At 46.4% G+C, this 27,730-nt stretch overlaps 1 protein-coding gene across 1 annotated transcript in view; it reads left to right on the forward strand.

Moving 5' to 3' along the window:
• Positions 1–27,730, forward strand: part of ptprz1a (protein tyrosine phosphatase receptor type Z1a) — a 106,115-nt gene that overhangs the window by 17,243 nt on the left and 61,142 nt on the right. Inside the window, exons 2-5 of the mRNA XM_083917164.1 lie at positions 12,832–12,894; positions 23,477–23,656; positions 26,657–26,808; positions 27,666–27,730. The exon at positions 27,666–27,730 is cut by the window's right edge and continues 31 nt beyond it. Of these exons, the coding sequence (XP_083773290.1) occupies positions 12,832–12,894; positions 23,477–23,656; positions 26,657–26,808; positions 27,666–27,730 (460 nt within the window). The remainder of the gene's footprint in view (positions 1–12,831; positions 12,895–23,476; positions 23,657–26,656; positions 26,809–27,665) is intronic.

The following is a 27,730-nucleotide window of genomic DNA, read 5'->3' on the forward strand; positions in this document are numbered from 1 at the left end:
ACGACCCCGACAGGGACAAGAGGCTGAAGATGAATGATTGAATGAATGATTAGTTGTTCGGTCTAAAGAAATGTCAGAAAATAGCGAAGAATGTGTGAAGATGACGTCCTCAAGTGTCTTGTTTTGTCCATTTTCACAATTTTGAACCAAAATCATTAAAGCATGTAAACATATTCTAGCACAGGGGGGTCAGAGTGATGCAGTAAAGAGTCGCTGTGGCTGCAGGTTTTCATTGCAACCAATCAAAAACACACCTGATCCAACAAATCAACTGTGTGAAGACAGTTCAGGTGACTGCAGGACTCAGGTCAGGTGTGTTTTTGATTGGTTGGAATGAAACCTGCAGCCACAGCGACTCTTTACTGCATCACTCTGACCCCCTTGCTCTAGTGGAAACCCCAAACCCATGTATGAACCTGAAAACAAGTTTAAATCCCCTTTAAATTCATTATTTTCCAACACAAATACGATATATATTGAGGTGACTAATGTCAAACAAGTCCATATAACACAACAGACTTAATTAAGCATAAATATGACTTGTTAATCACAAGTGTTTTATTGTAGTTGTTGTGAGGGATACCGTAACACAAGCTCGTTAACTCGTTAGCTTCAAAATGAATGTACCGTATCTTTCGCACTATAAGGCGCAAAGAACAGACGCTACAGTCGAGGCTGGGGTTACGTTAAGGACCGCCTCTAAATTCATTGATGTTAAGTTTGCGTGCTAGCATCCAGCAGGTAGAAGTGTCCGTACAATCACTATTCGACTGAAGGCAACAGCGCTAGCCAATACTGTCCAGCTGCAGACCCGGAGCACAAGCCCCTCACTTGACGAGAGTCCCTCACTTCCGTCAAGCAAGGGGCTTGTGTCAAGTGAGGGGCTTGTGTCAAGTGAGGGGCTTGTTCTCCGGGTCTGCAGCTGGACAGTATCGTGCTAGCGCTGTTGCCTTCAGTGGAACAGTGATCGTACGGACTCTTCTACTTGCTGCTCTCTGTTCAACAACCCACTGTTGGAGTTTGTCCTCCAGCTGCAGCCGTCTCGCTCTGTTCCCTCTAAACTCTGTTTACTCTTCTTTACTCGGCGCAGGTCGTCTTGTTGCTTCCTCCACTTCGGCACCATTGATTGGTTCATGTTCAACTCTCTGGCTGCTGCTCTATTCCCGTGTTCTGCTGCGTGACTAATGGCCTTGAGTGTAAACTCTGCGTTGTAAGCGTGTCTCTTAACAGGAGCCATTTTGGGCTCTTTACACAAACACACACATGGAAATGAAACGGCACGCTTCACGCAGTCGTATATCTCAACATGCACCGCGCGTTACTTCTTCTACGGGGAAAATAGAGTCGGCGGCTGCTCACCGTAGTTGGAGACCTGTTGTGGCTCAATATTGGTCCATATATAAGGAGCACCGGATTATAAGGAGCACTGTCGGCTTTTGAGACATGTGAAGGTTTTTAGGTGCAACTTATAGTGCAGAGAATACGGTAATCAAAGTGAATGTTTGCATGTTTGGAGTGGAGCTGTGAACACGGACCACTTAGAAAGTGTCGCAGTGGGAACTTTGGGAAATGAACTTTGATGCAGACTCCAGACTCCCTCCCTCCGTGTGTCTGTCTGTCGGGTCTTTTCACTTCAATCTGTTCTGACACAACGAGCCTCTGCAGCTCCGTGTTTACAGGTCAGGAGGGATTTATTCCTCTGACCCGTGCGCCAGAAGTGGATGATCGGAGGAAAACACACTTGATGAGGGTTCAAATCCCGTGTTAGGACTTGTACAGTAGCATAAGTGGACATGTTATGGCAGCAGAAGGGCCTCTCTCTCTCTCCCTCTCTGCTGTCAGACCTCTGCGGTGTAAAACACTCCAGCTGTTCAGGCTCACTGGTGTCTTTCTGCCCTGGGCTCAGTCTGACAGGCAGAGTTTGCTCCCTCGCTTAAACTCCCCACAGTGGTCATAACTCCAAATCTCAAAGGTCAACACGGGAATCACGCTGACGAGAGTATAACGGGAGCAAAGTGTCGAGCGTTGCTATGGCTGCAAGAACAAGATGGCCGACGCGATTTGGAAGAAAGGTGGATTCTATAAGAAGGAAGGATATTTGTGTCTGGTCTGTAGAACAGCTTTATTTATATTAATATATAAATATATTATCTCTAAAGTTCAGCGTCAGCACGACTTCAGACCCTCGTGAGACGACGAGGGGAAAGCTCGAGGATGATGTGACGCTCTAAACGTTACAGCGAGCGTGAGGACAGGACGACAAAGACACGGATGTTACAAAGTGTTTTCGTCTAAGGTCATTACGCCATCCATAGCCTAACTTTTGATCCATTCTTTGTCATTTTGGGTCCATTTTTAGTAATTTTGCATCAATTATTTGTCATTTTTGGTCCATTTTTATTAATTTTGCATCAATTCTTTGTCATTTTCGATTCATTTTAGTCATTTTGCATCAATTCTTTGTAATTTTGGGTCAATCGTTCTTAATTTTGCATCTATTCTTTTGTCATTTTTAGTCTATTTTGACTGATTTTGGATCTATTTTTTGTTTGCGTCCATTTTTAGTCATTTTGCCTCAATTCTTTGTAAATTTGGGTCCATTTTCATTTATTTTACATTTATTTTTTTGTCATTTTTAGTCATTTTGTGTCCATTTTTATTAATTTTGCATTCAATGTTTTGTTTGTGTCCAATTTTAGTCATTTTGTATCTATTTCTTTGTCATTTTAGTCTATCTTTAGTCATTTTGTGTCAATTTTTGATAATTTTGCATAATTTGCTTGTGTGCGTCCATTTTATTTTGTCATTTTGCATCAATTCTTTGTCATTTTTGGTCCATTTCTATTAATTTTGCATCTATTTTTTTTGTCAGTTGTAGTCTATTAGTCATTTTGCATCAACTTTTAGTCACTTTGACTCTATTGTTAATCATTTTGTATCCATTGTTACTCATGCATAGCCCAGTTTATGTCTCAGACCTCACAGTGGAGTAACAGTCATGTGTTTGGTCACATGGTGAACACGTTACAGGTGGTTTGTTCACACAGGAGGAGAAGTCATAAACACAATGACGTTATTCTCTAATGAGTCTTGTGACAGGTCTCTCCATTTTCTGTCCATGCCGTAATGTAAAGGAACAAAGATACTTTATGAAATACGTGTTTTAAGAGAAGCCGTGATTACACATTAAACTACATCGTCCCCTGAATCGTGTTGGATCGGACGTCTTCTCAGTGAGATGCACCTGTAAAACCAAACCTCTGCTATGGTGTCCCCACTGTGTCTAAAGAAATCCCAGCCCAGACTGTCCACAGATTAACCCGCCACACCCTGGCGGTCTGAGCGCATGGTATTACTCAAAGCAGCCCCGCCCTCCTCCGACCCTCGTCCCTCCCTGGCATCAGGAGACGGAGGGGCAGGGGGGGGGGGGGGGGGGGTCGGGTGGCTGTGTTGTGGGGGGTTGTCACACATTCTGGCGCGGGCACCGGTTCTCACCCCCTCGTAGCCTGTGGACGTCCCGGCTCTCCCAGGGCTTCGGCTAATCCTCTTATTCAGCGTCCGGCTGGAGGCAGCGGGGCTCCCACAGGCCGCGGCGCAGAGCCGGCCACTCTCCGCTGAATAAACACACTGACACAGTTGTGGTCTTTTTCTCTCTGTACAGACGCTGAGCAAGAGTTCCCCATACAATCTATTCTCCTCATTCACTCGTTCCCAGTAGAACATAGGCACGTTAACCCCCCCCCCCCCCACACACACACACACACACACACACACACACACACACACCACACACACACACACTCACACACATCTTCACTTCCTTAAATCAGCTTTTCTCTGCTCCTCATTCTTGCTTCTTCTTCTTCTTCTTCTTCTTCTTCCCTCGTGAGTGTGTAACCACGGTGTGTAACGTGACATCACGCCACTAAAGTTCTTCATCACTGGGCCGTGAAGAAAAACTGAATTAGTCAACCTAACGACGGTCATTGGCACTTGGAGCACAAAAGGTTTCAGTGACATCATCGGCCTTGTGAGAGGTTAAATACCTGGATCTCCACACCAGTGAGTGGGTCGTTCTCCAGTCGAGAGATTGGCGGTTCGATCCCCACCTCCCCCGGTCCACATGTCAAAGTGTCCTTTGGCAAGACACTGAACCCGGAATTGCTCCCCGTGCTGCACATGGGTGTGTGAATGTGTGTGAACGGTTAGATTAGATGGTCTGTAGATGTCCACTGCCATCAGTGTGAATGTGACAAACACTGTGAAAGTGCCTTGAGTCGTCAGAATAGAAAGGAGCTTTATAAGTACAAGTCCATTTAACGTGAATTTACGGATCAAAGGCCCAATTTCAGGAGCCCGGTCCATATTCAACAGAAGGATCCAGAGAACAAAGAGTTAGTGAGCGGCTCACTCCATAGCTGCTCATCTCATCCGTGGAAGCCTCCATGTTGTTTACACTCAACAGTCTCTTCTGTTTCACTTCAATCCACCAAAGAAACCATGAGCCAAAACGTGTGCTAAAGTGTTCTCTAGGAGCATAAACGTGTGTTAAAGTGTCCTCTAGGAGCCAAAACGTGTGCTAAAGTGTTCTCTAGGAGCCTAAACATGTGTTAAAGTGTCCTCTAGGAGCCTAAACATGTGTTAAAGTGTCCTCTAGGAGCATAAACGTGTGTTAAAGTGTCCCCTAGGAGCCTAAACGTGTGCTAAAGTGTCCTCTAGGAGCATAAACGTGTGCTAAAGTGTCCTCTAGGAGCCAAAGGCCCAATTTCAGGAGCCCGGTCCATATTCAACAGAAGGATCCAGAGAACAAAGAGTTAGTGAGCGGCTTGCTCCATAGCTGCTCATCTCATCCTTGGAAGCCTCCATGTTGTTTACACTCAACAGTCTCTTCTGTTTCACTTAAACCCACCAAAGAAACCAACGCTGATCGGTTCGGTCGCTGCTCAAACGTCACCAGACTGATCTGAGAGTGAAACACAGCAGAGCTCAGAGATCAGGACGGACTCATAAATGCCTGAACCAAATGTGATCATGAAATCCATCCAATAGTTGCTGAGATATTTCCCACAAAGCAACAAATATCAAGCTGCTTGTGGCTCTAAACGCTAAGAAGAACAACCTCATCATCAGCGTGTTGATGGCTGTGTGCACTCCTCTCATTTAGAGGTTGTTACAAACCCCTCGGCCTTTGGGGGATTCTTGTCTTCATGTGCAGCTTTAACGTTTCCTGTTCCTTTGTCACAGCAGGTGTTTTCTTTGTAGCAACACACACAAAAGGTCAACTCATGTGTCGGGTGTTGTCACGCCGCCGGTGTAACCTAAACCTGCAGCGTTTGATGCCTACATGTCGGACTGTATGTCCTGCAGCACAGAGAAGATCACACACACACACACACACACACATAGAGGCTGTAATAGCCTGTTGCTGACGTGCTGTTCAGGGAGCAGAAACACGAGCAGGTGTTTCATGTCAGAGCTTCTGTTTACTCCGTCTGGTTTCCATTCGGGGCTCACAGCTTCCTGTCCGTCCTGACTCCTGACCCACCTGACTGCACCGAGGTCACCGAGGAAACCGGGGGAGAACTAAAAATAGACTAAAAATAGATGCAAAACCACCACAAAAAGATGCAAAATGACTAAAAATAGATGCAAAACCACCACAAAAAGATGCAAAATGACTAAAAATAGATGCAAAACCACCACAAAAAGATGCAAAATGACTAAAAATAGATGCAAAACCACCACAAAAAGAGGCAAAATGACTAAAAATAGATGCCAAACCACCACAAAAAGATGCAAAATGACTAAAAATAGATGCAAAACCAGCACAAAAAGATGCAAAATGACTAAAAATAGATGCAAAACCACCACAAAAAGATGCAAAATGACTAAAAATAGATGCAAAACCACCACAAAAAGATGCAAAATGACTAAAAATAGATGCAAAACCACCACAAAAAGATGCAAAATGACTAAAAATAGATGCAAAACCACCACAAAAAGAGGCAAAATGACTAAAAATAGATGCCAAACCACCACAAAAAGATGCAAAATGACTAAAAATAGATGCAAAACCAGCACAAAAAGATGCAAAATGACTAAAAATAGATGCAAAACCACCACAAAAAAATGCAAAATGAGTAAAAATAGATGCAAAACCACCACAAAAAGATGCAAAATGACTAAAAATAGATGCAAAACCACCACAAAAAGATGCAAAATGACTAAAAATAGATGCAAAACCACCACAAAAAGATGCAAAATGACTAAAAATAGATGCAAAACCACCACAAAAAGGTGCAAAATGACTAAAAATAGATGCAAAACCACCACTATTGGACGTAACATGAGCACAAAGTTGATGAATATGTGTCTCTGGACTAAAGTGTTGGACAGGAAACCTCCGTCACGCAGAAACATCAGCACGGCATAAAAGCTGCTTCTCGTTACTTGAACTTCTCACCTCTGAGCCTTTAAACTCGAGGTCGTGACCCCGCCTCAGTCTGAACGTCGCAGGTCAACAAATGAAAGTGAAAGCAGCGGCGCGGAGTGATTAACGCCACCGGAGCGAGCGGCATCGGTGCAAGGAGAGGCGCTGTCACGTCTCCCTAATTGTTTCTTTATTGCTGCTTTTCTGCATTAAAGGAGCTGCAGCAGGAGCCGTAAATCACATCCGCCCTCCGCGTACGGTCAGGCAGTGATTCACGGGGGAGAGGCAGGGAGCGAGTTTCTGCTTCATCAGCAGGTTTAGTTCCACTTTGGCGCCCTGTCTCTCTTTTGTTCCCGGGAAACATTCGTTGAGTCTTCTCTGCTGGGTTTCACCCGTGTGTCTACGTTTCATCTCCCTTTAGATTCACGGATTAAACTTTCTCCACTGTAACTGGAGTAAAACAGGACGACTGGACCGTCCTGTGACGTTCAACACCAGAGGAACAAGAACAGCTTTATTCTCTCAGTGCATCTGAGTGCTCCCTCAGCTTCTTTTCTTGCTGCCCAGAGATGCTCTTTGTGTTTGGGCGGAGAGTTGTGCGCTCCGCGGCGTCCGGACCGGTCCACACAGCGTCTGTTTCTGGCAGGAAGGTGCTGGTTTCCTACATGCCTCTACAGTACGACGTGACAAGTTACAGCCAATCACGAGCATTATAAGGTCTCAGTACACGCACAATGCATGCTTATTGGCTCACGGACACTGCGGTGCTTCACTCCTATTGAAGCTTGATATTTTTGTAATGACTGGACCTCCGACCCCGGACCAAGGATTTATTTTTTCGACCAGTGGTCATCATTTAGAGGGATTAGTCGAGTAATGGACACACACACACACACACACACACACACATATATATATAGCCTAAGCGACTGAAAAACATAGTTCAACATAATTAATAACCATTATTTTACAAGTGCACACAGTCGCGCTATAAGTCTGCTGCGTGTTAATAACACCGGGAAATGATTTACTCCAATATAAAATGTATTTATCTCTGCTTTCAAACTTCAGGCAGGCATGGGCAGGTAGCTAGGCTAACTTTAGCTAACGTTACTGACATGTTTAAGGTGGTAGCACTTTTTGATACTTGATACCGATTGGTCAGTGCCTTAATGTATCAAAGTTTGGTCCCCAGACCCACAGTTCAGTCATTCTGGGATCCAGACGTGTGTTGAATTTGGAAAACTCAGGTCGGATCGATCATTGAAGAAGTCCACCTCACCTCTAAATCCATGTGAAGGATCATAGTGTCGATCTGTTTCAACATTGTTTTGGCATTGTACCAAACATCTACAGGTTTACTGAGGGCGCACTCACACTGTCCTTCTGCACCGCGCCAAAACAGGTTTTTTCGGGTCAAGCCTAGTGCGTTTGACCAGTGTGAGTGCAACCGTACCGCACCTAGGAGCGGCACGCTGGCCGTCCATGGCCCGTCTGAGAGAGGTGGGCTTTAGTAAAGCACGTTTGCATGTGTACGAGCACGAGCGTGCGCACCTGTACGAGCACGAGGCCTACGGCGGCTCTGAGGTCATTTCCTGTGCGCCTGTTGGGACGTAGAAAAAAGAAGGAGGGACCATGCGCGGACATTTAAAACAATGGCGGTGAAAGGTTCGCGTTGGTGTGATGCGGAGGTGGAGTGTTTACTGCAGATTTGGTCGATGAAAAGATTCAAAAACAGTCGACAAGACGCACAAAAACTCCGAGGTCTACGGAAAGATCTGGAAACAAAGCCACGCATCACCATGACGTCATCAATGCGCGTGACGTGTTACGGCGTGATGACGTATAGGCAGCAAGAAGCATTCTCCGAGGCCCAGGTAGTGTGAGTACAAACAGGCCTGGAGGGGGGGACAAGGACCCTAAAGCACGGGGCACGGGACGGAGGCACAGTGGGAGGGCGCCCTTAAAGATGTATTCTAGATCCAGACCATCTTTCTTTATTACTTAGCTTAAAGATTTGAACTATGTAGAAAGTCCTTCCATCTGCTCCCGCTGCCGTTCTTCGGCACGGTAAAATCCGCCCTGCAGGACGTTTTAAAGCTCAATCTGATCCGAACTTTCAAAGTGATCGTGATCTCATGAACACTTAATCGTACTCGGCTGCTCTGGTCTTAAAGCAGTCAGATTACCGGCAGCCTGCCTGGCAAACACCTGCTTTTTTACATGAGAACTTGACTTCCTGTTTGGTCTTCGTGCTGAAGGTGCTGCCCTGCAGGCGACCTCTTCCCTCTGCAGACTGTCAAACACGTAATCCTGGATTAGACCGCTATCATCCAGAGCTCAGGGGGAATGAACACCACACAGCAGGAGCCCTCATCTCCTAATTTACTGCAGACTAATGCTGAAATGACAACAAACAGGTCGGCTCCTGATATTTCATTTGGGTTGTTCTGAGCGCTCTGAGGGATTTCTCGGTTTGATGTTTGACGTTGTTGAAAATGATTTACTCCAATAAAAAATGTGTTTATCTCTGCTTTCAAACTTTGGGCCAGCATGGGCAGGTAGCTAGGCTAACATTACTTACATGTTTAAGGTGGTAGGTCATGTTTGTCTAACGTTGCTTACATGTTTTAAGGTGGTAGGTCGTGTTCGGCTAACGTTACTTACATGTTTAAGGTGGTAGGTCATGTTCGGCTAACTTTACTTAAATGTTTTAAGGTGGTAGGTCGTGTTTGTCTAACGTTACTTAAATGTTTTAAGGTGGTAGGTCATGTTCGTCTAGCGTTACTTAAATGTTTTAAGGCGGTAGGTCATGTTCGTCTAACGTTACTTACATGTTTAAGGTGGTAGGTCATGTTCGTCTAACGTTACTTACATGTTTAAGGTGGTAGGTCATGTTCGTCTAAAGTTACTTACATGTTTAAGGTGGTAGGTCGTGTTCGGCTAATGTTGCTTACATGTTTAAGGTGGTAGGTCATGTTCGGCTAATGTTGCTTACATGTTTAAGGTGGTAGGTCATGTTCGTCTAACGTTACTTACATGTTTAAGGTGGTAGGTCATGTTCGGCTAATGTTGCTTACATGTTTAAGGTGGTAGGTCATGTTCGGCTAACGTTACTTACATGTTTAAGGTGGTAGGTCATGTTCGGCTAATGTTACTTACTTGTTTAAGGTGGTAGGTCATGTTCGTCTAACATTTCTTACATGTTTAAGGTGGTAGGTCATGTTCGTCTAACATTTCTTACATGTTTAAGGTGGTAGGTCATGTTCGTCTAACATTTCTTACATGTTTAAGGTGGTAGGTCATGTTCGGCTAATGTTACTTACTTGTTTAAGGTGGTAGGTCATGTTCGTCTAACATTTCTTACATGTTTAAGGTGGTAGGTCATGTTCGTCTAACATTTCTTACATGTTTAAGGTGGTAGCTCATGTTCGTCTAACATTTCTTACATGTTTAAGGTGGTAGGTCATGTTCGTCTAACGTTACTTACATGTTTAAGGTGGTAGTTCATGTTCGTCTAACGTTACTTACATGTTTAAGGTGGTAGGTCATGTTCGGCTAATGTTACTTACATGAGGGACTTCTCGGTTGGATGTTTGACGCTGTTGATGCTGACGACGTTGTGGTTCATTTGGAGGATTCATGAGTTTTGAGTTTTAATCTTGACACGAAAGATTCAAGCAGGATTCAAACAAACATGTTTGTTGCTGCCCACTACGCGTGTACGTGGACAGGCTTTCCACCAGATTACAGGACAAGGCGGCAGGGTTCGCTCCCATTCAGCCACGACAGCATCAGTGTGTTCCAACACAAACGGTCCGGGTCATAGTCCAAGTTCCAGCTCCAGCTCATCCCAAAGGTGCTGGATGAGGTTGAAGCTAAGGTCGTTAAAAGTATAGATACGTATCGATACCGTGCGTTCGAAACGACACAATCACTGTCCTCAAAGCAGTTTCAGTCCAGAGCAACTGGACTTGGTTCTTTGTCAGGAACATGTTTCACCTCTGATCCAAGAGGCTTCATCAGTTCATGTACGCATCTGACCAGGACCAGGACCAGGACCAGGCTGGGACTGGACCAGGACCAGAACCAGGACCAGGACCAGGACCAGGCTGGGACTGGGAAATAAGCTTGATATAAACTGAAATGAATAAATAAAATTCTGTAATGAAGGCGACACGGTGGTGTAGTGGTTAGCACTGTCGCCTCCCAGCAAGAATGTTCCAGGTTTGAATCCCGGCTGGGGCCCTTCTGTGTGGAGTTTGCATGTTGTCCCCGTGTCTGCGTGGGTTTTCTCCGGGTTCTCCGGTTTCCTCCCACAGTCCAAAGACGTGCAGGTGTTCGGTTCATTGATGACTCTAAATCACCCGTAGGTGTGAATGGTTGTCTGTCTCTGTTCGTCTCTATGTGTCCTGTGATAGACTGGCGTCCTGTCCAGGGTGGACCCCGCCTCACGCCCGATGTCAGCTGGGATCGGCTCCAGCCCCCCGCGACCCCCACAGGGACAAGAGGCTGAAGATGAATGAATGAATGAATTTTATGCGTAGGGACTCTTATCATGCTGTGTATGACTCACAATGTTGCTGAGAAATCAAACCCTTGTCTGTTCTTTGCCACAAAAAAAGACACGTTGCTTTTGCCGTGTTTGTTTTTTACTTGTCTTTTTTTAACTCTTGCAGCTTCTCGTAGTATTTAACGTAGAAAGGTGCGGCAACTTTACGTATGGACATCCAGTTTGATCTCACGCCAGAAGGAAACTGTGTGATTAGTCTGAACATAAGCCTCAATTATTCAGCAGACGACCATAAAACACAAGCGTTTGAGCAGAAACCCGCATCCTAAGTGCACGTTTTCAGTGAATTCCCAACATTTTTGTGACTTCTCGTAAACGCGCGCCTCATCGGGTCCCTTTATGTCCTCTTAGCGTCACGTGACCTCTGCTCTTTGTGGCGGTGGCGCTCTGTTATGGTAATGAGGTGTTGTTCTCTAACGGCCCCGCGGGGCGTCGACTCCACTTCATTAATGTGACAGATGCCCGGACGGCTGCTCGAGTTGATAAGTCACCTCCTGACTGCACGCCGCGCAGGTTCTCATTATGTTCACGATGACTGAGCGTCGGAGTAAACCCGGTTAAACGGCGAGGTCGAGAGGAAGGTCGTGAGGAGCTGGAGCTGACGATGAGGCGTCAGACTTTTGGGCTGATTGTGCACAACAGCTCTGCTTGTTTTGAGCCAAAATATCCAAATATGGGCAAAAACAGTGGAGCGTACATGTTTGGTACACCTCAGTCAAGTAAACACACACTTAGAGAGCGTTAAGGCGCCGACCATGAGCCACGACGGCCCTGGCTCCGGTCCAGATGGGGCTCTTTGTGACACGTCATTCCTCATCTCTCCCCCCCTCACGTTTCCTGTCATCTCCCTAAAAACCATGACCCTTTGTACGCCTTCATATCTTCTGTAACAGATCTATCATACTTTATATTCTGCACACCGCTCGACTTGACTGGAACATTCTGGAGCTGTGAAATAGAGGTTGAAGGGTCCCTGAAGGGCCCAGAACGGTGCATCCCAAGCCTCTTAAATGCATTTACGGTTCATTCTCTTGCATCTTTTCCTCCCATCTTAGTTCCTCCTACCAGGGATGCAGGAAGAGACGTGGGGGAAACATGTCTTTTACCGCGCACTCACACTGTCCATCCGTCCCGCGCCCAAACAGCTTTTACGGGTAAAGTCTGGTTCCTTTGACCAATGTGAGTGCAACCGTACCGCGTCTAGGAGCGGTACGGTTGCTGGCCATGGCCCGTTTGGGAGAGGTGGGCTTTAGTAAAGCACGTTTGCACGTGTACGAGCACGAGCGTGCCCACGTGTACGAGCACGAAGCCTACGGCGGTTCTGAGGTCATTTCCTGTCCGCCTGTTGGGACGTAGAAAAAAGAAGGAGGGACCATGCGCGGACATTTCAAACAATGGCGGTGAAAGGTTCACGTTGGTGTGATGCGGAGGTGGAGTGTTTACTGCAGATTTGGTCGATGAAAAGATTCAAAAACAGTCGACAAGACGCACAAAAACTCCGAGGTCTACGGAAAGATCTGGAAACAAAGCCACGCATCGCCATGACGTCATCAATGCGTGTGACGTGTTACGCAAGATGACGTATAGGCAGCAAGAAGCATTCTCCGAGGCCCAGGTAGTGTGAGTACAAACGGGCCTGGAGGGGGGGACAAGGACCCTAACGCACGGGGCACGGGACGGAGGCACAGTGGGAGGGCGCCCTAAGGATCAGCTTTGGCGCTGTGAGGCAGGCGTAATGTCATCCACGTCCACCGTCTTGTACCAATGATTTAGTGCATCTACAACATCTTTGTAATACGACTCTTTTCCCTCTCTCTCTCTCTTGCAGCTGGAGGATATGCATACAGGAACCAGCGCAAGTTCTCAGAAGACATCGACTGGTCGTACGCAGGTGAGTCACACAGGAGCAGCTCAAGTCCAGTTTCTCTGCGTGGCGTTCGCCTGCTGGAGTTACATCCTGTCTGTCAGCAGGTCGCAGGCTCGTCAGACGCTGAAAGGCTCTGTGTTTACTCTGACGATGTCCTGACTGACACTTTGCTTATTTAGCTTTTTGTAACACAAATGCACATCTGCTGCGGAGAGAAAGGAAACGCACAGTGTAGATCTCTGGTATGTGCAGTATGTAAAGCGGTTGGCTGCTCGCTAACAGAGCACACGCCGAGACAATTTTTTTTAATGTAACAACTATTAACAGAGAGTGGCTAACAGTGATTAGCTCGGGGCGGTGCGGTGAAGGCATTCAAAGGTCGTTTTTAACCACTAATGCTGCTGAAAATAACAGCAAACCTCTGCAGCAGCATGAGAAGAGTCCCTACACACACAACAAAGCACCAACAACGTAGTTAGTGAAGCCAGAGTTTATTAAAGAGTGTTTTAAAGACTTACCTACTGGCCCCTGTACCAGCTCCTCTCATAGTAAAGTCCATTACAGTGGAAGGAGCCCATTGCTGCTTTGTTGTGTGTGTAGGGACTCTTCTCATGCTGCTGCAGAGGTTTGCTGTTATTTTCAGCAGCATTAGTGGTTAAAAAAGACCTTTCAATGCCTTCACCGTGCTGCCCCGAGCTAATCACTGTTAGCCACTACCAGCCACTGCCGGTGTTGTAGCGACTCTAACAGATTTCTCTATTAATTATTTTTTTTCTACTTCCTACTTAACGTATAAAAACAATCACGTCTGGCCTATCAGGGATTTACACACACTTAAGCGTATCATTTTCATGGTGTGATCATGATGATATGCTAAAAATCTGCTCTGTCTGCTGCATCTGTCAAAAACCAGGAGTCTCAGGTTTGGACGTGTCTTGTAAAATATGTTGTTGCAAAAATCTTTTTACGCATTTCTGCTTCCAGCTTTTTCACACAAACTCTCTGCAGGAAAAAACATTTTTCGCCCCCGGTTTAGCGAGTCGAGTGCAGGCAGCGTTTATGATCCATGATCTAAACTGATCGTCAACACAGTCCAACGCTCATAGATGTAAAACACAGACCCTCACGGCCCGAATCCTGCCGCTGCTACAGATTAGCATCTAGTGTATGTGTCATAGATAGCAGGCTGTACTGCAAGTCATGGTGCAAGTGCGGCTATTTAATTAGCATAACAAAGCTAAAGTTAACACGGTGTGTTCTTAAACCATCAGTTTGTACAGTCGTCATCGTACATCTTGTCACTGATGGAAACACCACCACACGAATGACCACAGTCAAGGTCAAGGTGACCGAGTTAGCATGCTAATGATGCTAATCCTGACAACCTGACAACTAGCCTCCGAGGAGAAGTGAGGGTCAGAGGCTAGCTGTCACTCAAGAGGCCACACCCCTAATTATTCATGAACTTTAACCTCCCCCTCAGTGTTGTCATGGAGATATGATCTAAACACACAGACTAGAATGTTCTTTTGTCCTTAAACAGGTTTAATGATGCTGTGTAAACGGCCTGTTTAACATGGGGCTCAATGAGAAACTGCTCTGTTATGAAACCTGCCCCTAGTGGACACTCAGAGAACTGACGCTGACGGAGCTTCCTGATTGGATCAAACAGGAAGTTGCTGTGGTGGGGGTTTGGTTGTTATAAACTGTCTGTGACCTTTGACCTCTCGCTCTCTCTCTCTTAGCATCATTATAATAATTAACAAGATGATGTCATCAATATGCAAATGAGCCCCTAAACCCTGTAGAAATTCCTGCAGCAGGGTGGAGCTGAATATTCAGGTGTCGACAAACTTCTTTAGTCATGTATCGTGTTTCAGTTCGAACGAAAGACTGGCTCCATCTTTCCTCATGTTCATCCAAACTTTGTTCAAACTGACAGAACTTTATTTGAAGTCAAACAGAATAATGTTCCTGTTTGTGTTGGATCGACATAATGTGGAAATCAACTCTAACTTTAAAGCTACTTAAGGGGAAAGTAAACGTAAATATTTGGAGTACGAGAGGAGGATTTACCTTTACGATCCTTTTAAAAAATACTATAAAGAAGAAAGTAGATTAAACTATGAGAGCGGCTCCATATCGAGACCCTTATCACTCTCTTTGAATGCCTTTTTTATGCCTTTCCCACAGTGCGATCTTTTCAGCAGTAGTTTTAATGCCCACCTTGATCATTTCTCCCTGGCTTTTGAATTTTGCACACACCCTAAACCCTTTCCTGGTCACTCACCAACGCATTGAGACAAGATGGAATAATGTGCAGTTCATATGGAGCTTCATTCCTCACCTGCCTGACGCTGCTTTGCTTTTTATTTTTTAGGAATAGTTCAGTATTCGTGAAAACACTCATTTGCTTCTCTGAGCGTGAGATGATCACATCAATCTCCTGTAACAACACTTGGTCCATATGGGGAACTTGAACCGGCAACCTTCCAGGTCAGGTCCTTACTGACTGAGCTGCTGTCGCCCCAACAGGTTGTTAGTTAATACAGAATAAAATGGGGCAAATACACAAATGAAGACAAACTAAATGGAGCCAAAAAACCCTCAAAACAGGAAAATAAAATGTTGTTTTTGGTCTGAGGTCCTTGTCATTGTCCGTTTCTCCAGACTGGCTTTGCGTCACTGCCAAGAACCGCACCATCACGCATGGAGAGAAAAGGGAAAAGGATAAAAAAAGCAGCTATGTAGCAGTTTAACCGACACTTTCACGCAGATATGAGGCTCATAAGATATGTGAATATCCACCGTGTTCTCACAAATACATTCATAGCAACTCTTGCCTAAAGTTACGCACAGAAATTCGTACCAAGAAACCGCAGGGTCAAATTGGAGGGTAAAATTTGAGCAACCGCAACGACACACAAAAAATAAAGATTTTTGCTAGCATAACGATGATTTTAGCCAACAAATGACGACGGTTATACTTAGGCATGGAAAAAACACTTGGTTAGGATTAGAAAACAAACCGTAACCGACCAGAATTTGACCGCGGGAAATCGTAAAAGTGGGAATTGAACCACACTCCTCTGCCTGTGGGTTAGGTTTGTTAAAAAAATGTTTTTTTAATTTGATGTAAATGTCACGACTTATTCATTAGAGAAACATTTTCATCCAAAAACAGCTTTTTATTGTTTTATCGTCTTGTTTTTTCTATGTAATCTTCACTGCTACGAGTGTCACCCTGCGGTTTAAGGTCGTGTGTGTGTGTGTGTGTGTGTGCGTGTGTGTGTGTGCGTGCATGCGTGGGTGCGTGCGTGGGTGCGTGCGTGCGTGCGTGCGTGTGTGTGTGTCTGCCTGCCTGTGTGTGTGCGTGAGTGTGTACGTGTGCGTCTGTGTGTCTGTGCGTGTGCGTGCGTGTGTGTGTGTGTGTGTGTGTGTGTTCTCTATTGACATGCTAATAGCAGAGCCTGACCCAGAAGCCTGTCTGACCTGGTTCAGGCTCTTTTGTCCTCTGGTGGAAGAAGCTCTGAACAGCCAATCAGAGGCGAGGACAGAGAGTCATGTGACATACCTGCTGACAGGAAGACATCTGGCTGAAACAACACGACAACACGTAATTAGCACCTTAGGAGTGAAACGGCTGCAAACATCTGCAGCATTACTGAGGCAGCTCATCACGCTGAACATCTGCGTCGTTTTCCGTCGAAGGAATCTGAATTTTTTTTATTCAGATTTGATTTTTTATGATTCAAAGAACTGTTTAACTTTGGTGAAGCAAGATTACTGGTGGTGCATTTAATAACTGATTCATTTATTCAAGTTATGTTGTCTGAGAGAGGCTTTTTTTACTGCAACATGAGGTCGACATTAAAAAATAGCAGAATAATACATAATAATAATGATGCATATCATCAGCTGCAGTTCGAGGACGATTATTGATCTTGAATAAAGTTAAAGCTACTTTGGACTCAATTCACACTCAATCAGCGTTATCATAACCCATAATTAAGGCATCCTTATCTTTTTTTAATAATAAACGGGGTGTCGCTGCACGCTAGGCTGTGTGTTAGCAACAGTCTCTGCAGACGCAGGTGCAGCAGCATGTTGTTTTTTTATTACGTCAATAAAAAAAACACGGCAGCAGGCGGTGACTTCGCTCCTGAGATTATTTTCAGCCAAAGAAAGTCTTAAGTGTGGGCATTTTTTAGTTCTTATAAGAGAGCCAAAGATCTCTAGTTATGTGATTATTTAAGTCTTCATGCAAACACAAAGTGCTGTCATTTCGTTTGTGGTTTCCAATCTCACTGATAACAAAGATGGCGGTAGCCACCGTGACCTCACCCATTGATTAAGGCATTATTACTATTAGTGGTTAAAACACAACATAAGTGGCGGTCGGTGGCACAGTGGTCAGAGCAGTCGCCCCATGTAAAGAGGCTGAAGGTCCTCGAGGCAGCGGCTGTGGGTTCGACTCCAACCTGCCGCCCTTTGCTGCACGTCTCCCACTATCTCTCTATCAACCCCTTTCCTGTCTGTCCTTTATGATAAAAGGCCAAAAAATAATCTTAAAAAACAACAACACAACATATAAACACTGCAGTAACACCTGTTGTTGTCATTTCAGATCACATGAACATGTTGGATTGTGTCATTTCTGGTTTTATATTTTATTTACTGTCATTTCCTCACGATCAAAAGTGACGCTACAATCCGTAACTGTCTGTGGAAGCTGTCGAACGGCGTCGAGTGTTGGCGCCTGCGCAGTAGTAGCAGGGATGGCGACGATACATCCAGTGGGTGCTAACTAGCATCTACTGTTGTTGAAGCAGGGAGTAAGCAGCTTCAGGGCGTGTTGTTTGTATGGCGTTGAGCTAATTTCAACTTTACATTGAGTTATTCAGTAACTGGTTCCGCCTTTTGATAACCTACGATTTTCAAGATGGACCCACAATGAGTCCTGAGAACATTATTGGTGTTTCTGCTTTTCTTTCTCATGAAGCAGCAATCTCCGCATGGGAGCATACCTTCCTGGCCCTAACAGTAACCTCTAACCCTAAGACTACCCCCTAACCCTGACCCTAACAGTAACCTCTAACCCTAAGACTACCCCCTAACCCTGACCCTAACAGTAACCTCTAACCCTAAGACTACCCCCTAACCCTGACCCTAACAGTAACCTCTAACCCTAAGACTACCCCCTAACCCTGACCCTAACAGTAACCTCTAACCCTAAGACTACCCCCTAACCCTGACCCTAACCCTGACCCTAACCGTAACCTCTAACCCTAAGACTACCCCCTAACCCTGACCCTAACAGTAACCTCTAACCCTAAGACTACCCCCTAACCCTGACCCTAACCGTAACCTCTAACCCTAAGACTACCCCCTAACCCTGACCCTTTACAGTAACCTCTAACCCTAAGACTACCCCCTAACCCTGACCCTTTACAGTAACCTCTAACCCTAAGACTACCCCCTAACCCTGACCCTAACAGTAACCTCTAACCCTAAGACTACCCCCTAACCCTGACCCTAACCGTAACCTCTAACCCTAAGACTACCCCCTAACCCTGACCCTAACCGTAACCTCTAACCCTAAGACTACCCCCTAACCCTGACCCTAACCGTAACCTCTAACCCTAAGACTACCCCCTAACCCTGACCCTAACAGTAACCTCTAACCCTAAGACTACCCCCTAACCCTGACCCTAACAGTAACCTCTAATCCTAAGACTACCCCCTAACCCTGACCCTAACGGTAACCTCTAACCGTAAGACTACCCCCTAACCCTGACCCTAACAGTAACCTCTAACCCTAAGACTACCCCCTAGCCCTGACCCTAACAGTAACCTCCAACCCTAAGACTACCCCCTAACCCTGACCCTAACCGTAACCTCTAACCCTAAGACTACCCCCTAACCCTGACCCTAACAGTAACCTCTAACCCTAAGACTACCCCCTAACCCTGACCCTAACAGTAACCTCTAACCCTAAGACTACCTCCTAACCCTGACCCTAACAGTAACCTCTAACCCTAAGACTACCCCCTAACCCTGACCCTAACAGTAACCTCTAACCCTAAGACTACCCCCTAACCCTAACCCTAACAGTAACCTCTAACCCTAAGACTACCCCTTAACCCTGACCCTAACAGTAACCTCTAACCCTAAGACTACCCCCTAACCCTGACCCTAACCGTAACCTCTAACCCTAAGACTACCCCCTAACCCTGACCCTAACAGTAACCTCTAACCCTAAGACTACCCCCTAACCCTGACCCTAACAGTAACCTCTAATCCTAAGACTACCCCCTAACCCTGACCCTAACGGTAACCTCTAACCGTAAGACTACCCCCTAACCCTGACCCTAACAGTAACCTCTAACCCTAAGACTACCCCCTAGCCCTGACCCTAACAGTAACCTCCAACCCTAAGACTACCCCCTAACCCTGACCCTAACCGTAACCTCTAACCCTAAGACTACCCCCTAACCCTGACCCTAACAGTAACCTCTAACCCTAAGACTACCCCCTAACCCTGACCCTAACAGTAACCTCTAACCCTAAGACTACCGCCTAACCCTGACCCTAACAGTAACCTCTAACCCTAAGACTACCCCCTAACCCTGACCCTAACAGTAACCTCTAACCCTAAGACTACCGCCTAACCCTGACCCTAACAGTAACCTCTAACCCTAAGACTACCCCCTAACCCTGACCCTAACAGTAACCTCTAACCCTAAGACTACCCCCTAACCCTGACCCTAACAGTAACCTCTAACCCTAAGACTACCCCCTAACCCTGACCCTAACCGTAACCTCTAACCCTAAGACTACCCCCTAACCCTGACCCTAACCGTAACCTCTAACCCTAAGACTACCCCCTAACCCTGACCCTAACAGTAACCTCTAACCCTAAGACTACCCCCTAACCCTGACACACACCGTAACCTCTAACCCTAAGACTACCCCCTAACCCTGATCCTAACCGTAACCTCTAACCCTAAGATTACCCCCTAACCCTGACCCTAACCGTAACCTCTAACCCTAAGACTACCCCCTAACCCTGACCCTAACAGTAACCTCTAACCCTAAGACTACCCCCTAACCCTGACCCTAACAGTAACCTCTAACCCTAAGACTACCCCCTAACCCTGACCCTAACCGTAACCTCTAACCCTAAGACTACCCCCTAACCCTGACCCTAACAGTAACCTCTAACCCTAAGACTACCCCCTAACCCTGACCCTAACAGTAACCTCTAACCCTAATACTACCCCCTAACCCTGACCCTAACAGTAACCTCTAACCCTAAGACTACCCCCTAACCCTGACCCTAACCGTAACCTCTAACCCTAGGACTACCCCCTAACCCTGACCCTAACAGTAACCTCTAACCCTAAGACTACCCCCTAACCCTGACCCTAACAGTAACCTCTAACCCTAAGACTACCCCCTAACCCTGACCCTAACAGTAACCTCTAACCGTAAGACTATCCCCTAACCCTGACCCTAACCCTGACCCTAACAGTAACCTCTAACCCTAAGACTACCCCCTAACCCTGACCCTAACCGTAACCTCTAACCCTAAGACTACCCCCTAACCCTGACCCTAACCCTGACCCTTACCGTAACCTCTAACCCTTATAAAATGCAGAAGTAAATCATAGGAACGTAGGGTTTTCGGGGAAAAGGGTCCATAGGGAGGACCCCCTCAGCATCACGTAGGCTACTTTTCCTGCCATCGTTAAACAGGGGAAGTCTCTTCTGATCGAGGTGTTCACATGAGACCTTTTTACTCAGACTCAGTAATTACTCTTGTTATTAGTGGAACATTACCTGCCGTCAGCCTCGGAGGTGTTTGTGGTCCGCTGACTGGGGACAGTAACTCTGAGCAGATGTGAACAAATCCACGCGGAGTCGACCAACGCGCTGCAGCTGAACCTCACATGCTGCTCAGATCCGTTTTGCAATAAAAGCGAAACTAAAAGCTTGAGGCTGTAGATCAGGTCGCTGTGACTGTGAGCTGCTGGACTAAATCTGTTTGGCTCAGGTTTTAAGGGGCAGCTGTTAGTGAATGATGGTTTGTATTCCTGGCCGTAACACTTCCCATACTGTATTAATGTCATCCATCATTTCAGCGTGGTCTTGGTGTTTGAAAAAGAGGAAACCTGAGTCTGAACTCTTTCTTTGAACAGCGGTTGTTAGCAGAACGCTGCGGGCTGTCGTTGAGAAACGTCTGCTCCAACATTGAAAAACCTTGGACTTTGACCTCGAGAGCTGCATGAGAGGAAACACTGTGAGCTGATATTAAAGCCAGAGTGCAGCAGAGCAGCTGGTGGTTATTAGCTCATTAGCTCATAGCTAGCTCTCCCCGAGCGGCACACCTGTAAGTGCTCATTGCTGCACTGGATCTGTTAGTCCAACTAATGACAGGGAAATATCATCAACACCTGTGCTGTTAAATGCTGTAGGTTTAGTGATCCTCCTGTTACAGTTTCAGTTGGAGTCAAGTCAAGAGATCTTTATTGTCCCAGGAGGGAGATTTGCAGCACAGTCAGCAGCAAAAACAACAGTAAAATGCACAATAATGACACACACGATGACAAAGAGCTAATAATTAAAAGAGATGGAATACACAACGACATGAGTGACATGGGACAACATCAATCAACAAAGTGCAAGAAGGATTCAAGAAGGGAAGTGAAATTGTTGCCTTGGCTATAGTTTTCTCAGGGCGTACTCACACTGTCCTTCCATACCGCGACCCGGGCTTTAGGGTACCTGTACCCCCTCCCTCTCCCCCCCGCGCCCCAGCCCAGTTTGTACTCACACTACCTTGGCCTAGGCCAATGCTTCTTGCTGTCCATACGACATCACGCTGTAACACGTCACACGCATTGATCGCGTGTGCGTGGCTTTGTTTACAAATCTTTCCGTAGACCTCGGAGTTTTTGTGCGTCTTGTCGACTGTTTTTGAATATTTTCATCCGACCAAATCTACAGTACAAACACTCCACCTCCGCATCACACCAACGTGAACCTTTCACCGCCATTGTTGTTGTTAAATGTCCGTGCATGGTCCATCGTTCTATTTTCTATGTCCGAACAGGCGGACATAACACTACCGCCGTAGGGCTCGTGCTCGTGCTCGTACACGTGTGCACGCTCGTGCTCGTACATGTGCAAACGGCTCCGCTAAAGCCCACCTCTTTTCAAGCGGGCCGTGGACAGCCCGCTGGCCGCAGTTATGCGCGGAACGGGTGCACTCACTGCTTAAAGGTACTAGGCTTTAGCTGAAAAATCGGTTTTGGCCCGGACAGTGTGAGTACGTCCTAACTTAGCGTACAGAGTGATTAGGACCATGTGACAGAGAAGGATGAAGGCACTGTCAATGCACGATCTGAGGAGCGCATGTGCAGAAGGTCGGCCATGTTTGAACACTAGCTGCGGCTTCACCACTTGGACAAACCAGTCCACCACGATCTGAGGTGGACAAGAACCAATACGCAACAAGTCTGCTAGTGTGCCAAGTGGTGTAGCTGTAGCCAGCTGCACATGCACGCCACAGATCGTGCCATGACCGACCCCGGTGCACTCGTACATGTCAGAGATGTCCCCCTCCAGCGTGTGTGTTTGAAACAGTGTTGACCTGGGCGATTTACAGCGACACTACAGACCCAGTTCTGATTGTCCTCCAGTCCAACAGCTGTAACACGTGTGATTCAAACAGATTTAAATGGTGTTTACTGTCCTCCTCAGCCACTGTTTGTACATATATATCTGTAATCCACGTTTTTATTACTCTCAAAACTACGTCCGGAGCAAAGAAGGAACAGAGGTGATGTAGTAGAAGTAGGCCTAGACCGAACTCTTTGACTTATTTATGAATTACAGAGACCAAACAATTCAGCAGGAGGTTCTGGTCAATACAATTTTTCCCATGTGTGATACATTTGGGGTTTCCTCCGTGCTCTTGAAAGAGGGAATACTGTAATTACTCTTTACCGACCAGCACAACCTGACAGCTTTGGGATCGTTAGGGTTGTGAGAAGTTTGAGACCTAAAAATGAGGTCAAGGGTCACCGAAGGTTAAGAAACTCATGACCACGGACGGAAACTTCAGAGTGAACTTTAATGGCGGTTTGTTTGCAAGCAATGAAAGTGTAAAATTATCCCATGGTCCTTTTCTGCACTTACAAACATCAAATAAGCCATCGAGACCGTTTTTTTCATGTAACAACTATTAACAGAGAGTCGCTAACAGCCGGACGTGGCTAACAGTGATTAGCTTGAAGGCATTCAAAGGTCTTTTTTAACCACTAATGCTGCTGAAAATAACAGCAAACCTCTGCAGCAGCATGAGAAGAGTCCCTACACACACAACAAAGCAGCAACAGCGTAGTTAGTGAAGCCAGAGTTTATTAAAAGAGTGTTTTAAAGACTTACCTACTGGCCCCTGCACCAGCTCCTCTCATAGTAAAGTCCATTACAGTGGATTACCAAAGTCAATCCCAAAGGAAGGAGCCCATTGCTGCTTGTGGGAGCTTCCCATCAGCTTTACGGCTTTACCCCAACACTTGTGTTTCTGTCTGCTCTCCAGGAACTCTAAATCAGGACAACTGGGCCAAGAAGTTCCCGTCCTGCAGCAATGCCAAGCAGTCTCCCATCAACATCGAGGAGAACCTGGCACAGGTGAAGCTGCAGTACCAGAAACTGAGGTTCGACGGCTGGGAGAGGCTGACGACCGACCGCACGACCATCAAGAACGATGGCAAGACGGGTAAGATCGAGACGAGAGCTACACTATTATTAAAGCTTCTTGCTGCCTATACGTCATCACGCCGTAACACGTCACACGCATTGATGACGTCATGGCGATGCGTGGCTTTGTTTCCAGATCTTTCCGTAGACCTCGGAGTTTTTGTGCGTCTTGTCGACTGTTTTTGAATCTTTTCATCGACCAAATCTGCAGTAAACACTCCACCTCCGCATCACACCAACGTGAACCTTTCGCCGCCGCCGTCAGGCCAACAATACTTAATCCTGTTTTTATCAGCACACAGATGGGCCAAGCATATGTTCGAGGCCCAGACGAGCCATCCATAGGGCGCAATCACACTGTCCATCCGTACCGTGCCCCAGGACGTTTCACGGCTAAAGTCTGGTTCCTTTGACCAGTGTGAGTGCAACCGTACCGCGTCTAGGAGCAGCCCGCTTGCCGCCCACGGCCCGTTTGGGAGAGGTGGGCTTTTGTAAAGCACGTTTGCACGTGTACGAGCACGAGGCCTACGGCGGTTCTGAGGTCATTTCCTGTGCGCCTGTTGGGACGTAGAAAAAAGAAGGAGGGACCATGCGCGGACATTTCAAACAATGGCGGTGAAAGGTTCACGTTGATGTGATGCGGAGGGGGAGTGTTTACTGCAGATTTGGTCGATGAAAAGATTCAAAAACAGTCGACAAGACGCACAAAAACTCCGAGGTCTACGGAAAGATCTGGAAACAAAGCCACGCATCGCCATGACGTCATCAATGCGTGTGACGTGTTACGGCGTGATGACGTATAGGCAGCAAGAAGCATTCTCCGAGGCCCAGGTAGTGTGAGTACAAACGGGCCTGGAGGGGGGGACAAGGACCCTAAAGCACGGGGCACGGGACGGAGGCACAGTGGGAGGGCGCCCATACCCATACCATACTCTTTTAGAAAGAGAGGCGACGCTCGGAGCAGGATGGATCCCATCGTGCCTTTTTTGATACGAGCAAACAAACTTTTCAACAGGAGGGAATCAGCGACACGTCGAGTCAATATTTACCCCGCCTCGAGGGGAAATGAGATTTTCCACAGGGTTAAAAAAACAAAAACATAATAGAAACAAACGAGACACAGAGGACGTGAAGGATCCTCAACCAGCGTCAGATCAAAGCGACGGGCGAGAATTAAAAACAAGGCGTGCAGAGCTTGACCGTGTTTCGTCCGTGCAAGACAACAAGTCACATCGCTCGCTCTGTCTGTTTCGGGGTGGTGGTACGAGATGTACGTTAAAGTACAGGAGATGAAAGGGCTGAGTCATGCTGCAGCTTTTATTAGACCATCAAAGAACGTTTTTGAGCCTGAAGGGAAGCTTTTGTCAGGTCCAACAAAGACCAGCCTGAAGAAGATCCTCCTGTTGATTGAGTCATTGTTTGACGGGACAATAAAGGTGTTAGTGTGTGTGTGTTAGTGTGTGCGTGTGTGTGTGTGTGTCCCACCTTTTGATCTTCCGTACATTTATAATCCATTACATCTGTAGAAACTTGTTCTTAACATAAAACAACAAAAGGTTCACATATTTGCCTCAGTGCATGAACAAAGGCGACGACGATGACGATGACGACGACGACGATGACGCTCAAAAAAGTGTTTTTCTCTTCCTGTCAGCAGCTCACCTGCTGAGCAAACCTGCTCTATTTAATACTTCCTGCACCCCCACAGAGCACCACCTACTGTGGGGGTGCAGGAAATTAACAAAATTAAATCAACACAAATACACAAACGTCTCTAACAACATCAGTGAGCGTTCAGGATGTGTCGTCTTCACAGCAGATCCACAACGATTTATCCGTCAGTGGAAATATTGACCTGTCAGTGTCAGTATTGTTTACTCCAGGTAGGGAATGAGTCCTGACCCCAAGTGAAGGAGTTCAAGTACCTCGGGGTCTTGTTCACGAGTGAGGGGATGATGGAGCGTGAGTTTGGCCGGAGAATCGGAGCAGCGGGGGCGGAGCTGCAGTCGCTCTACCGCACCGTTGTGACCAAAAGAGAGCTGAGGAAGGCAAAGCTCTGGATCTACCCTCAGTCCTGGTTCCTACCCTCACCTGTGGTCATGAAAGCTGGGTCAGGACCCAAAGAACCAGGTCCAGGTCCAAGCGTGTGAAATGTGTTTCCTCAGGAGGGGGGCTGGAGTCTCCCTTAGAGAGAGGGGGAGAAGTTCAGCATCCGTGAGGAACTCGGAGTAGAGCCGCTGCTCCTTTGCGTTGAAAGGAGCCAGTTGAGGTGGTTCAGGATCATCTGGTAAGGATGAACCCTGGGCGCCTCCCTAGGGAGGTGTTCCAGGCACGTCCAGCTGGGAGGAGGCCTCGGGGAAGACCCAGGACCAGGTGCAGAGATTAGATCTCCACACTGGCCTGGGAACGCCTCAGGATCCCCCAGTTAGAGCTGGTTAATGTGGCCCGGGAAAGGGAAGTTTGGGGTCCCCTGCTGGAGCTGCTGCCCCCGCGACCTGATCCAGGATAAGAGGCTGAAGATGAGATGAGATGAGATTATTCAGTATTTCTAACTTATTAACAACTTACTAAATTTCTCCCCGGGGTTCAATAATGTATTTCTAATCTATTTTATTCTATTGTATTTATTATCATGTATCTATTTTATATTTATTTATTTATTGTTTATTTTCTCAGTGTTCATTTAAAGTTGCTTGTCAACGTAATAAACTGTATAATTAATGTATTAAAATGTAATAAATATAAATAATATATAACATAATATAATTAATATACATTAATAAAGTTATTTGTTTATTGGTTTGTCATATTGGTGCAAAATCCACGTACAACATAAAAGATCTATTTTCATTCCAGCTCAAAAATGTAAAATACAAGAACTGTAATTACGTTTAGGGCCGAGACTTTAGAGCGTGACGAGGTTACGCACGGATATAAAGTGTGTTTTTTACTGAAACACATGAATAAACGGCACATTCAGAGTCACACGTTCATCTCTTCTTGTCTCTTGTGTTTGCAGTGGCCGTGGATGTGGACGGAGAGTTCTACGTCAGCGGAGGAGGTCTCAGGTCACAGTTCAAGGTCGGACGCATCACCTTCCACTGGGGGCGCTGCAACGCCTCCTCAGAGGGCTCCGAACACAGTCTGGACGGAGTCAAGTTCCCCCTGGAGGTGAGACGATCAAAACATCCTGTTTGTTCTCCATCAGCAGCTGATTTAAAAGAATTAAACACACTGGAGCCAGAACCATTTGGTATTAGTAAATGGACCTGGTCTTATAAAGCGCCTTTCTCGTCTTCTGACTACTCAAGACGCTTTCAGGGCGCACTCACACTGTCCTTCCGCACCGGGCCAAAACAGGTTTTGTGGGTAAAGCCTAGTGCGTTTGACCAGTGTGAGTGCAACCGCTGCGCGCATAACTGCAGCCAGCTTGCCGTCCACGGCCCGTCTGAGAGAGGTGGGCTTTAGTAAAGCACGTCTGCACATGTACGAGCACGAGGCCTACGGCGGCTCTGACGTAATTTATGTGCGCCTGTTGGGACGTAGAAAAAAGAAGGAGGGACCATGCGCGGACATTTAAAACAATGGCGGTGAAAGGTTCACGTTGGTGTGATGCGGAGGTGGAGTGTTTACTGCAGATTTGGTCGATGAAAAGATTCAAAAACAGTCGACAAGACGCACAAAAACTCCGAGGTCTACGGAAAGACTCTCTCCTAAAATGCAGCGTTATGATCCCACCACAACGTCACTCCTTCTTCGTATTTTGACTTTATAACTCCAACCTTGTTGCAGAGTCAAGCTCCTATGTATGTGTATGTGTGTGTATGTGTTCATATACTTGGCCAATAAAACCGATTCTGTTAGAAGAAGATTATGCTTTTTACTTTAATAGTAGTAAAGTACAACAGTTCATTGTTTGGTCAATGTTCACACACACTCCAGTCTCTAACTTCCATGTTGAGAGAGTCTTTCCTTGTCTTCCACCTGTGTTGTAACTGGACGTAACGCGTGTCCGTTTCCTCCCACAGATGCAGATCTACAGCTACGAGCCGCACCGCTTCGACTCTTTAGATGAAGCCATCAAAGCCGGGGG

This window comes from Echiichthys vipera, assembly GCF_963691815.1.
Source record: "Echiichthys vipera genome assembly, chromosome: 7".
Taxonomy (NCBI): Eukaryota; Metazoa; Chordata; class Actinopteri; order Perciformes; family Trachinidae; genus Echiichthys; species Echiichthys vipera.